General features: G+C 41.2%; 1 protein-coding gene across 1 annotated transcript; it reads right to left on the bottom strand.

The window, feature by feature from the left end:
* Positions 1–333: 333 nt before the first annotated feature.
* On the bottom strand, positions 334–8,686 carry prok1 (prokineticin 1). Its single transcript, XM_064300500.1, has 3 exons — positions 8,481–8,686; positions 5,494–5,619; positions 334–1,045 (listed from the first exon to the last, which is right to left on the bottom strand). Exons 1-3 carry the CDS (start codon positions 8,550–8,552, stop codon positions 926–928), a joined length of 318 nt encoding a protein of 105 aa, XP_064156570.1. The 5' UTR covers positions 8,553–8,686; the 3' UTR covers positions 334–925.
* Positions 8,687–13,903: the final 5,217 nt, after the last annotated feature.

The raw sequence follows: 13,903 nt of genomic DNA, 5'->3' as shown, positions 1-13,903 counted from the left end.
GTGGTTATCAGCTGTGCTTTACAGAAGCAGATTATCATGTGTTTACCATGCTATCCATGGAAGTAATAATGTAAGAAAAGATAATGTGTTTAAGGTGGAGAAGGTGAAACACAGAATGGAGTCGCTGGTTATGGACAAAGAACATGTATCAAGAAATATGTTGCTAAATTGACCATTTGTATGATCAGCATATGCACCACCTTCAAGGACAGTAGGAAACATCTGCAAAAGAATAGCCAGGTGCTGCAACATTATGATATCAAATAATAATGAGAAAAAAAGCATTACAGAAAAATATATAGTTTAAGATTTATTTCCAAATATAGGTACACTTTTTAAATATCTTTTTTTTTTAACTACAGAATATCATAAACAATACTCAATATTCAAGTGCTTTCTCCATACAGTCATATATACCAAACTCCAGACACTGCCAGAGCTTTTAGTTGGCTGATTATTCATCTTTGAAGAGTAAGTATTCTTTCGGTATTGTCCCAGACTCCTCACATGAATATAAACATCCAAAGCAGATAAGATGAATAAGCAAAGCCAGTCCTGGCCAAGACAGTGTTACACAAACAGCAACTGCACACCTGGGGTTGAATGACTGGATGTATTGGGTGTACGAGCTGAAGGCTGAAGCAAAATCACATAGTAGAGGCTAATGCATTAAAGGCCGCATTGATTAAATATGGGCATTCTTCAGACATTTCATAATGACGTCATGAAATGTGCCAACAGTGAGGAAACACAACTCGGTGAGTATTGGCCTAGGTTAAAATGGCGGAAACGGTGCGCTGTGTATGACGATGCAGACTGAGCGAAATTAGGATGGCCCTTGGTGCTGTTCCTTTCATCCTCGGTCAAACTGTTCCCTTCTCCGGCTCTTGCGCTGCTGTCTTCTCATACGCCTTCCTCCGCGTTATTAAAAGTCTATATTTTTGAAGTCACTGGTGCACCTGTACTTGCTCCCTGTGTACCTGGTGCATACTAAGTGAGGAAGACAGGGGCAGGTGTGGTGCTGCCGTTTGCCAAAAAAGGGCACCTGTTAGGGGAAAACATGAGGACATAAAAAACATTTAACCCCTGCTGTTCAAACAGGTGTAAACAGTACTTGACACTACAGAGGGAGGCCAAGTTGTAAATCGTACGTAGAATTTGGAAAACAACGATCGCACATCCAGCATTGAGAGGATTTCAGACAGTGGCCGTGTCTCAGACGGAAGGCGGCTGCCTCGCTGCCTGCATCCTCAGGAGCGGGCGCCCTCTGAAGGGCCTAACGGAAAAGGAACCTCAAAAGGCGACGAGTTCGGGACGTGCTCTGAAGGCAGGTTGACGTCAGTGAGAAGTAACGCGATTACTAGCACGTTAGCGGGCTAGTTCACGGAAAGCGCAAAATTTTAAACAAGCTCCTCTGTTGCCACCGCAACTGGCGCTTTGCTGTTTTCAGCTGCCATTATTTTAACAGAAGTAAGAAGCCTGACGTAATTGCAAAGAACTGTGGGATATCTTACCCGGTGAAGGATACATCTGATGCTGCCTTCAAATTTAACCACAATAAGGCACCGTATATGAACAGGTTTTTTGATGACTTTGGGACATGCCTACAGTGACTATGCCGCCCTCTAAGGCAGCTGACTTCTGTTTGAGATGCAGCCAGTGTTTCCTTTGCATGCGTTTTAATAAACTACTGTCTTGTAAATGTACTTGTTTATCCATGAAATGCAACTTGGCAAATACACTTTTTTCATTGGGAACTATTTTGGGTTTGCTTTTCGAGTGATCCAATGGAATACTGCTTGATACATTTCTGAATGAGTATTTGAGCAATGAACATTTCTAAATTTGCAAATGCATTAATAATCATTAAATATTATGTTGGAATAAAAGCAATTGTTGAGTCAGAATGACACATGAGAACATTAATGCTTTATAAGGACCTGTATTTATGCACTATATCCCTGGCCCTTTCTATTCATAGGTATGTAATTTGTTCACTTCCCAGTGACAACCCATTGTTAATAAGGATATAAATACTTTGCTGAAATATATTTGATGGCTTTGGCTTGGTTACTGAAACGACAGGTAGTCTAAAAATGTCTTGATGAAGTGATTTTTAAAAACTGGCATAGTGCAATAATCTACTCTGGTTACAGTATATAATAGAATTAATTCTGGAGCCCTTGCAGTGTCATACATTAGCACTACCTAATTTCAAGTTTGTTTTTTTCCCCTCTCCTTTCAGATGAGGCCTTCCAGAATACAGACCCAATTTCATGTCACTTGGCATTTCATAAAAGCATAAATATTCAAAATGTAAATGAATTGTGCTCCTACTCCAGCCACTGAGTTTAAGAACAGAGGTGTATAAATCTGAAGAATTCAGTACGCACATTCATAAAAGATCTGCACTGAACACTTCAGCTAAGACGAGGCTAGGAAGTCGTGACAGGAAGTCATCGCAGGTGTATACGCTGATTACAGAGGAACCACCAATCAGAGCCTCTATTCTCAGGCAGGAAGTCATCACAGGTGTATACGCTGATTACAGGGGAACCACCAATCAGAGCCTCTATTCTCAGGCAGGAAGTCATCACAGGTGTATACGCTGATTACTGGGGAACCACCAATCAGAGCCTCTATTCACAGGCAGGAAGTCATCACAGGTCTATACGCTGATTACAGGGGAACCACCAATCAGAGCCTCTATTCTCAGCATTAAGTCATCACTGGGGTACACCTGATTACAAAGGAACCACCAATCAGAGCCTCTATTCTCAGGCAGGAAGTCATCACAGGTGTATACGCTGATTACTGGGGAACCACCAATCAGAGCCTCTATTCTCAGGCAGGAAGTCATCACAGGTGTATACGCTGATTACAGAGGAACCACCAATCAGAGTCTCTATTCTCAGGCAGGAAGTCATCACAGGTGTATACGCTGATTACAGGGGAACCACCAATCAGAGCCTCTATTCACAGGCAGGAAGTCATCACAGGTCTATACGCTGATTACAGGGGAACCACCAATCAGAGCCTCTATTCTCAGGCATTAAGTCATCACTGGTGTACACGCTGATTACAAAGGAACCACCAATCAGAGCCTCTATTCTCAGGCAGGAAGTCATCACAGGTGTATACGCTGATTACAGGGGAACCACCAATCAGAGCCTCTATTCTCAGGCAGGAAGTCATCACAGGTGTATACGCTGATTACAGGGGAACCACCAATCAGAGCCTCTATTCTCAGGCAGGAAGTCATCACAGGTGTATACGCTGATTACAAAGGAACCACCAATCAGAGCCTCTATTCTCAGGCAGGAAGTCATCACAGGTGTATACGCTGATTACAGGGGAACCACCAATCAGAGCCTCTATTCTCAGGCAGGAAGTCATCACAGGTGTATACGCTGATTACAGGAGAACCACCAATCAGAGCCTTTATTCTCAGGCAGGAAGTCAGTGACTACTTCTCCCGTAGCAGCAAATCCAGAGAGTAAAATTCACTTTAAATAGAAATGCACTGATTCTGATTCTGAAACCTTATATTAATTTGTTAGATTTACTGTGCTGAGTTAAATACGTATTGTAGTGTGGTGCCCAGAACCCCTCAGTACTGTGTGGTTTTATAGAATCCAAAAAACTACTTACCTTTCTCTGGCATTAAAGTAAAATGTAGTAAGTGAACCATATAAATATGAGAAAGCCATAATGTGTATTTTCAGTGAGACTCAAACTTAGCTTTAGTAGTGCCCAAAAAACTAAAATATAATCTCTCTTTCCTCTATAGTGATGTGTATCAGTGCTTCAGACGGCACAACCCCCTGCATTTGATCTGATCCAACATGAGAAGAGAGACAGAAAAGAAAGCATAAGGAGATCATTCCGATGAATGCAGGCTAAAGAGCGGCATATCTGACTGCTCCAATCCTTCCCGGTCTTTCCCTGAAACCTCCACTGCAGGTGAGCAGTTCTATTCATAAGTGATTATCAGTGGGAGATTAATCCTGCCGCTTCCTCGCTCCGCAGTCTCATCTACATAAGGAAGGCAAAATTTAAGTTCCTGTCTTTTCTTACATCACTTCCAGGGGTAATCCACCATTCTAGCTGCCAGCACATTCCTTCCTCTGGTACACCGATGTCTGGCTACAGAATTATAGGATGGTAATATATGGCTCGGCATTCTGCAAATGCTAAGGGAGAGATCGATAACTTCCCATCCGTGTCTGCTCCATAACCGCTCCCTTGCCAGTCCTTAATACTGTCAAATGTTCTCCCCTGAACATATTGTGAGTGTATTATTTTTTATTTTTTGACAGCGTATAACTCAGGCAAAATGCAAACGAATGGCTTTGGCGCTTGTGCTCTCTCTTAAGGGAGACTTAACTGTTTAACTACTGCAGTCTTCACTCTTATTTTTTCACCGCAATGCATGGACTGATCGCAGTTTATTTTTCATCTTGGTTTCTCTCACACTTTCCTGTTTTTAACTGCAGACTGCTGTCTGTTCAACTTGCTGTATTAAGGGTTTTTAAAAACTGCTGTCCACAGTAGATTCCTTCATCAAGAAAACAAAAGTAAGAACAGAACATACAGGTGATATGTTTGCAATACGTCTAACAATATGCTATTAAAATTGTGCGGGCAGTATTTACCCCTAACTGAATACATTTACCCTGAGGTGAATTATATTTTAAAAACGGTCCATAGTCCCTATCTGTCATCAGAAAAGCTGTTGACTAACCCAACTGAATGTTGTCTTTGACCAAAACTGACTTGAATCTTGATTTCTCATGCTATTATTCTCTGAACATTGGGTTGTAACATTATAAGGGAATTGTTTTACTTCACAACTTTCAGAACTTCATGTCAGGTTAGGTATACCCCTGTTGTTGCCCTTGACAAAGGCACTGGACTCAGAACTTGCAGGCATTGCACTGTGGCTGCCCCACTGTTCCTAAATAGTTAGGATGAGTCAAATACAAGGGACGAATTAACCTTTGTATTACCTTTCATAGTATTGACAGTTCTCCCATCATGAGGCTGTGTTTTCTACCCCCGCGCCTATTAATTATAGGAAGGCTCCTTTGAAATTTTAGAAATGAGCAAATTATTGATAGCGTTAGCCACAAGGCAGCTATGCAGTGCTGCATGCCACAGTGCTGTGAGACTGAAGCTTCTCGAGAGTAAAAACGGGAACATTTGTGATTGAACGTTTTTGTGAGTGCTGGCATTTCTTTCATTTCTAAAATTCCATTCTCGCTTCAACAACCAAAAAATCTTTTGAAAACTGATTTCAGTCTGTAGAGCACACCTCATATCCTCCAATGGGTTCCTTGCCGATTGTTCCTTCAGGGGGATTTTTTTTTAAAGGCCCTTTACATTGGGGCCGAAGGAGGTAGGCGGGAAGGGGGTGGGGGTTAAACCGTTTCCTGTAGCTGAAGAGAAGGGAAGGGGGGGGGGGGGGGGGGTAGGGGGCTTATGGTTCCTCACCTTGTGGCTGAAGGGGTGGCACTCGTCCCCCTCCACACCTTTGGGCGTGCACATGCGCAGCCCCCGCAGCCAGAGGCTAACTGCGCAGCAGGTCCCCATGCCACACTGCACGTCTCTCTCACACGCCTGGTGAGGGGAACAGACAGAGAGAAAGAAACATTCAAAATCACATGAAAACTCTTTCTCTGCTTATTTATTAACGACAGTGCGACTGATTAGGGTTCCTGCTCAGCAGATTCATCACGTCAAGAAGGTGTTCCCAAACGTAAATATGTATTTTACTTTGGTCAGTTATATATTTGAAATGCCTTAACTCTTTAGATGCTAGTAAAATGGGAAAACATTCCTGAAAATCCCTGAGAAAAAAAAGCGATTAACCAAAACATATGACCGAAAAATTTTCTTCTGAATACTGGTGAAAATAGATGCTTCTTTTAAAATGAGCAACAACCTGCAGGAATAGTGTCTGCAGGGTAAGAGTCTTTCAAATATTGATTTGATCCAGGTTTGCCTATATCTATGAAGTTTCAATGCTTTTGTAACACCTCTGACCAAAAGAAAACTGCCAAGTTAGAGAGAGTTAGAGAGTGAGTTAAGTCCACCCCTATACCCAAATCGATTTGAATCTAAAGGAACATGCTTCTCTAGGCCATCAATCTCTAGTTTTATAAAAATGATGTTCTTCTTTTTGAATGTTTGAACTGGAACCTCGTGAGAAATGCAGTATTGTGCAGGAACAGATGTGGTGTGATCAAGGTATCATTTGGCTCTTCTCGGGTTAAGAGGCCAGCTTTGAGAAATGGCCGCTGTGTCACTTATGGATATGGAATACGCTGCAATATATTGTAAATATGTGGACTTCATATATATGATAAATATATTTGACACCAGTTTAGCTTCATACATAAACATAATGCAGCAACTAGAAGGGGTAATAATGTGTTTATCTGCCCATATATTGTTTAGGGTCTTGACCTTGTATGTTATTTCCATACATTTTCAGTATATTACATTTATGCAAGTAGTTTCCCATCTGACTTGAAATATGAAATAGGACTTTTGAAAACTAAAAAGGGGAAGCAGCTGCACAAAAGACTGTGTCCCAGAATCTCTGTTTTTATAACCTACAATCCATGAGTCACCGCTGTTCATTCGAAACTCTTTGAGGAGCAGCAATCAAGAGAGAACATATTCTGTTTTGACCTTCTCTTTGATTCGCCCATTGTACCGTGGATCAAGACATCAGCTGAAATCTCAAGATGATATGATCCAACCTTCTCAACTGACAAGAGACTGAAAAAAAAAATGTGTCAGGTATCAAAGGTGGCCATTTGAAAAGGCAGAACAAGTTCCTTTCAACACTTAGTTATTACACTGTGTCATGTCGCCCTGTTTCACCTTCTTTTGAGATTCTGTTCATTTTCAATTTGTTCGTTTCACATTTGTTATTATCTCCTATCCCTCTCCCAGAACAAAACCAAAAAGGAAAAAAAAACCAAGTAAATATATCCTATTCAAATACCTGAATATCTACGACTTCTCTCTGACTGGCCATATCCTACTTGAATGTGAATTAAAATAGCCCATGCTTCTAGATGAGTTGCATGAAATCATTTACTGCAGTGAAGAACTGACAGAGACTGAGCCGTATCAGATCCCACTCAGATCCTGTTACTACGCAAAGGGACTTTATGAAACACATTATAATGATAAAATAGCAAAGTGATTGTGATGGCTGCTGGTTGCAAAGCTGACCGCCACCATTTTAATTGAGTCAAAGCCAAAGATTCCATCTTTAATTCAGGATGATAATGACAGAAAGCAGGGGGATTGTTTTGACAAGAACAGCAACCCAGTCCAAAATCATTATTTTGAGACAAAACGCGTTATTATTGACTCAGAAGAGTTATAGCTGAGGGAATAAGACATGTACTTACAATATAGACAGACAGCCTTGATATGTTTAATCACTGACTGCATTAACATTTACAATACCATGAACTATCATACATTTTTCATGTAGCCTACTATTAAAGGGATAGAATTAGCAGTGCATTGACTACCAGATGGTGAGAATTTCAGATTGAATTTTCATTGTATTTTATTTAATAATATCCCAAAGTTTCGTACTGCTGTTGCTGAATATCCGTTTTTATTTTTAAAGCCATGAATGTGGCAACCATGTAATTCACCAACTTCACCCCGAGAATCCACTGGCATTGCTTGCATCTCTTCCGGGCAGACGTTTCTCAGATGACACGAGGGAGCAAGGTAACGCAAATCACTGGGTAAATATTGCGCTAGACGTAGAACTGGTGATATTACCGTGTCAAATACTCACTACGCACTTATGCAAAAGCTCTGACAATGCAATGTCAAAAAAAAAATTGGCTTGAAAAAGAATGCCAATTTTAAAAAATGGGGAAAACAACTGAATCACTATCATACTAACAAATCCTTCCAAACATGAACGGCCAGTAACTCTGCACTCCTATAGAGTTTAAAACACCATACGTCAGGCTGACATGAAATAAAAAAATCCATCCCCCCTATTATGAACCCACCCATTTTTTCTTTCGACATCCATTTCTATTACCACACCAAGCCAAATTATGACTTTATTCACTTAAATCTTATTTTAACCATACAAGAAGAGACAGCCCATCAGCCCCCCTAGCAACTAACCTTATCTCTCCCATCCTACTAAACAATAATAATAATGATGCTTATAATAATTATAATAATATTCATCGTCATCATAATCATTTATATAGTACCTTTCATGCACAGATGCAGCCTAAGGAGCTTCACACTTTAAAAGTGACTTCGAAAAGAAAAGGGAGACCAAACCAAGAAATTCTGGCAGATTAAACCTACATCGACATTCAACCTTGCGCCGAAACAGAGAGAGAGAAGAGAGAGAGCGAGAGAGTGGACGGAGGAGAGCGGGAACTCTCGCTTCAGCGCTCTTCCTCGTGCAGACTCACCCCTGTGATGACCGCACCCCTGGAGCAGCTGAGAGACACCAGCAAGGCGGAGAGGAGAAGGACCCTGGTCATGGCCGGAGCGAGGATGATGAAGATGGGGGTGAGGAGAAGAGGTTCTCTCTGCTGGGGAATCCTCTGGTGTCGAGCCGCAGAAGTGTGATTACTCTCCCTGTCTCTCTCTCGCTCTCCCTCTCTCTGACCATGTGGGGTTCCTATGAATTCTCAAAGGAAGACTCTACATCCACACTCTCTTTATCTATCCTTTACTCCCCCCCTCCCCTCTGGGTAACCCCCGCCCCCCAACCCCACCACAGTTCCCTGCATCTTTCATTCAATGTGACACTGAACTTTTTGGAGCTGTAAAGGGTTCATCTCCATGTCCAAACTTATGAATGACTCATCTCCGCTGACAAAAATAGCCAATTGTCCGATATACTCACCGGTTTTCCAAAACTGATCAATATATGTGAGTAATATCTGATCAGGCCAGCACAGTATCACTGCACACGCACTACATCACAGTGATTATAACTATGCAAAATCAGAAGTGAATGGTAGCTGAATAGATTGTGGTTGGGTGATTTGGAAAAACACTTAGTTTGAGAAAGCTTAATGACAAATTGAGACGATTAATTATGGCGGATTTCCAATATCAGCTTTTGATCTGATTGAATTATCTCATGCACATAACAGAGTCAACTATTGTCCAGCTGTACTAAGAACAAAGAACTACAATAACCAAGGCTAATGTGAAAAAATGCGTGATTCAATCTGCTTGATATGTGATAAGCAACCATGGAATCCAGCCATGGATGTGACTCTTAACTGAGTGGAATTGCCAAGTGTGGCATCATTAGAATGGACAAACATGCCCTGGTTACTGATTCACACAACACAGACGATGGTCAGCGTGTGGCCAAGACGATTGCTGCAATGTCTTCCCACCCTGTTCACTTGTGCACATTTTTATTACAACAGGAAAATAAAGAAAAATAATCCAGCGTCAAACTGAAAGAAATCCAAGCTTATTTCACCGTGCTAGTCTTTGGATCTGGGAACAAGTGACTCAGGCAATTTGAGACTTATCGACGTGGCACATTTATCTGAAATGAATATGATCTTTTCGTGCGCTTTATCGCTAGCATGACAAGCAGTTTGAATGAGCACACCTTTCTTAATACAAAAAATGGAACAGTTCACTAAGGGTTCATAATTATCGCTGAACTCCAACCTTTTTTTTTTGCCCAGTCTTCTACTGCACTGTCTTTAATAGCTGTTTAAAAAGTTATGGTTTTCTCACTCCGGTGTCTCTGAAAATGATGGATGTTAAAGGTCATTATTCCCCCCGTTGTTCCATTACTGGACAATAATGGATGGCTGAGTCACGGGCGGGGCCGAAAATGAATCACCTGTTCTGCGATGCCATTGGCTGGCCTTTAGCCGGCTCAAACAGGCTTTCTCTGTAACTAATTGGACAGCCCAACTCATCACTTGCGGCCACCCCGTTTTATCCATCGAGTTCTATAGAAGAATACGGCGGCCCTCGAAAGAAATTAGCTATAACTTATATAACCAATTTTCTGTTGGCAACATGAATCGTTGGAAAGTATTGCTGGGACACAGTAAAGATTTTGGGCTTTGCAGTACATCTAGGTAAGGAGGAAAGGACAAATCGAAGAGGTATGTAACATTGAAGGTGAATGCTACCTGTCTTACTGCCTGGTGATGGGAGAGAGAGGGTTAATACCAGGGATGTGCTATGAGCATCTAAGACGTTAGCCCAAATCCTGACACGCGCTCCCCCGCTCCCCTCCTCTGTCGGTCGCCCCGCGTCTCTCTCTCTCTCCAGTCCGTGAGGCGGAGGGCAGGGAGCCGTGGTGATGGGCGGGCTGATTTAGGGGGTGATGTAAGAGTGCGCTTGGCCAGGGTTAGTCAGCAAGACGTAACGGTGGCTGCCCGGCGGATGATGGATTTTTCGGTCGACACCCTCGACCACATAATTGCATTATACATTTTCACCACATCAGCAGATCTTTCAAGCCCCCTCAGTCTCAAAGCACAGGCAGAGCATAATTCCTCAAGATCAGGTGGGATGTGTGTGAGTGTGTGTGTGTGTGTGCGTGCGCGTACGTGCGTGCATGTTTTCGTGCATGTGTGTTCGTGCATGTGAGTGTGTGTTTGTGTGTGTGTGCGTGCATGTATGTGTGTGTGTGTGTGTGTGTGCGTGTGTGCATGTGTGTGTGTGTGTGTTTGTGGTGAGTTTATGATACACCTTGGAAAAAAACTCCAGGCCAGAGGGCCGAAGTTACTGGTGGCAGGCTTAAGTGAGCAATAATATCAAGACTAATGGTGTACTTTTAGCACTAATAAAGAGCCCCTGCTGCACTCAGATAAGAACTGCTAAACCTTGTTTAACACTGAACAGTTTTCTGCATACACACCAGACCCGGGTAATACACCTGTCAGCTGATTACAATAATTAGTTCTCCTGTCATGCTGAAGAGTTATGCTAATTAGAATCGGCTGGATTAGTGCATGGTGGTGGAGCGAATACATGGTCAGTCTTTTTTACTCTTTGAAGCCGGGTTACCTACCTCTGGTCATTTTTAGGTGCTGGTACAACTTAAAACCAATCCCGCGGATCCATGTGAATGTCTAGCAAATAAAAGTTTCTAAAGTTACTAAATATAACATCATATGAAACATTTATTTAATTCTGAATACTGGTGAAAATATTTTTTTTCTTTTCTTTTAAAATTGTCAATAATCTGCAGGTATTTCATTTGTGTCTAAAGGGGTAAAATAAAGTGTATGACGTGGGTCTGGCATATACTGTACTAGCATTCCTCAACAGACCACTCGGTCCCTGCCCGTTTTCTGCCGTGGTCTGAAGACGCATCTCTTCAGACTGTACCTGAATTAACTCTAACACTACTCAGCAGGGTCCTCCCACTCTTATCGCATGTATTCTTCCATCCTGATCCTCTAGCACTTTCATGTTACACTTGTATCTTCATCCAGCACTCATATTGCACTTGTGTCGTCATCTTGATGTTGCAGGTCTATCATATCTTGTCACCATGACTCATTCTAGTTTGACTTGTCATAACTTTCGAACCTAGCCTTTGCTTACTGTGTGAACTGGACTTGAGGTTCATGGCTACTGTTACATAGTGAGTATTGTACCTTATTGGACCTGTGTTCTGTATTTGTCCAATGATCTTTGTCATGTACTTATTCTCACTTTCGATAAAAGAGTTTGCTAAATAAATGTAATATAATGTTATATTCCCAGATTGTTATCCTTTTAATTATTTATGACTATTTTGCAATCATTTATCCCACATATTTAGAACAGGACTTAAAAACCCATAAAAAAGCATGGAGGAGCAGGACACATATATGAAATTATATATATATATATAAAAACAGACATGTTTTTTTGTTTTGTTTTATGAGGCAATTAGAAGGGAATTAAAAGAAGAGACCAGCATCACACACATTCACTTCAATCAATGGCTTCTTTATATAGGCAACATACAAAACCACCATGTCACCACGGATATGGCACAATACTTTCCATTTAAGTATAGTTCTTAAACAGTGACTTAAACGGTTAAACATATTACTCACATACCTCCCTATTGATTGAAGAACCATGCTAAGCTAATCCAAGACTAATTTGCTTTGGACTCAAGGAAAAGAGAGCGCACTGATGGCCGACAAGTAAATCAGCCAGCTGCAGCTGATCGATTCGGGGAAAGAGAAACAGGCCAGCTGAAATGGCTGATGTCAGCGGGAAACAGAGTGAGCACAGCCATGGCCAAACCTAAAGACAAAACAAATGGATAAATGTACCACCAATACAATCAGACTTTCTTAAAATTATCATGACAGCATTCAATGGAGTGGAGTTATTGCAATTACAATTCGATTTGTGCTGAGGATTATCATGCACCGCCGTTGCCCTGCCTCAACTAAGTAAGTTCTACATGTTGGTCAAAGTTCAGGAGATTTCTTTAAAACATTTTGACATCATGAGGTGGAAGGCGCTATATTAACTCGATCCAAACAAGCGCCTCGTTGATAGCCCTTGATGGGTTCAGCCATTTTGATGTTCACGAATCTGTCCTCTCTCATCCCTACCTGGCGCTATTATTCATGCGGCTTGCTGGTGTTCAGAGTGGGGAGACAGGAGAAGAAGGCATGTCCAGGCTCGTGCCGCCATACTGCAAGGTATGCCATGCAGCACAATTCTCTCCTCTCTGTCGTTCAGCTTGTCAGGAGGCCACCTGTCAATCCCAACACCTGACGTGACAAAAAAAAATATCAAAGTGTTTCCTGAGTTATGAGCCACAACCCAATGCATTTTGGCAGCAGGCTGTTTTTTTCCCCTCTTATTTCCTATGCATGATGATGTCATCTGAGGGAAAACTGCGCAATAAATATCAGCTTTTGGTCCCATCCAGTAATATTCATTAGCATACAGCTACACACAGCCTGCTGTTATTAACAAAGCTGTTTCTCAAGTAAAAACATTTTTCAAACTTCATCTAACACGTAAAAATGGCTGGAATTTAATGCCTGCTATATATGAAAAAATGGAAAGATTTGTATCATTCTTGCATGATTGTTATGATTTATTTGGAAAAGCAGCTCCTTTCAAAAAAAAAAAACATAAAGCACACTGATATCAGACTTAGTAGGAAGTATCTTTTGCAGTCATACTCCCAATAAACGAATGGAATTTAAATAAACCTGCTGTTGCCACAAAGTAGTCTGTTTAAATGCTATACATCCTGTCCTCTGCTTCAAGAGTAAATAACAAACAAAAAAAACCTAGAAAATGAAATAAGAAAAACTGGAAAGTAAATAAGAAAGCAAAAATGAAAAAGCAATAGTTTGGAAAGACATGGGCCAGAGTCAAATCATTTGAATATGTTCCTATATATTTGCCAAAGCAATCTATAAGATAATGTGAACTGTTTGATGAAAAAATAAAAATGCTCCAACAAAATTTGAGATGAAAATATATGTGAATACAGTATTATCCTGACAGCAAAATCTCAAAAGATCATAAAACCATAGAGATGCAGACTTGAAAATATCCTCAATAACATCACACATAGCAATCCAGGTATCATGGCCACTGCACACTGGTTTGTCCTATGAAAGTTCATTACTAATAATAACTGAATGTCTTTCAGGATCCTGCATTAATGCTTACTGTGCACTAATTTACCTGCACTCACAGGCAATTGGACATGCAAGGAATATTCCCCACTCTCTGCCCTGTATAATATTCTGCACTCCCTGCCATAAATAAACGTTTTTGTTCACAGATGCCACCTATCGACCCCATAAGATCTGAAGTACTTCAGAATGTAGAGTAGTCTGAATTATTTTTCCTCACACTTGACTGG

This window comes from Anguilla rostrata, chromosome 11 (genome assembly GCF_018555375.3).
Source record: "Anguilla rostrata isolate EN2019 chromosome 11, ASM1855537v3, whole genome shotgun sequence".
In the NCBI taxonomy this organism is placed as follows: domain Eukaryota; kingdom Metazoa; phylum Chordata; class Actinopteri; order Anguilliformes; family Anguillidae; genus Anguilla; species Anguilla rostrata.
Note: the sequence above shows the minus strand (reverse complement) of the source record. Positions and strands in the feature narration are given on the sequence as shown.

Coding starts and splice junctions, on each gene's coding strand:
- prok1 (XM_064300500.1), bottom strand. CDS start 8,552: ATGACCAGGGTCCTTCTCCTCTCCGCCTTGCTGGTGTCTCTCAGCTGC. Junction 5,620..8,480: donor GGGGTGCGGTCATCACAGGG/GTGAGTCTGCAC, acceptor TCCCCTCACCAG/GCGTGTGAGAGAGACGTGCA. Junction 1,046..5,493: donor GCCACCCCTTCAGCCACAAG/GTGAGGAACCAT, acceptor TTCCCCTAACAG/GTGCCCTTTTTTGGCAAACG.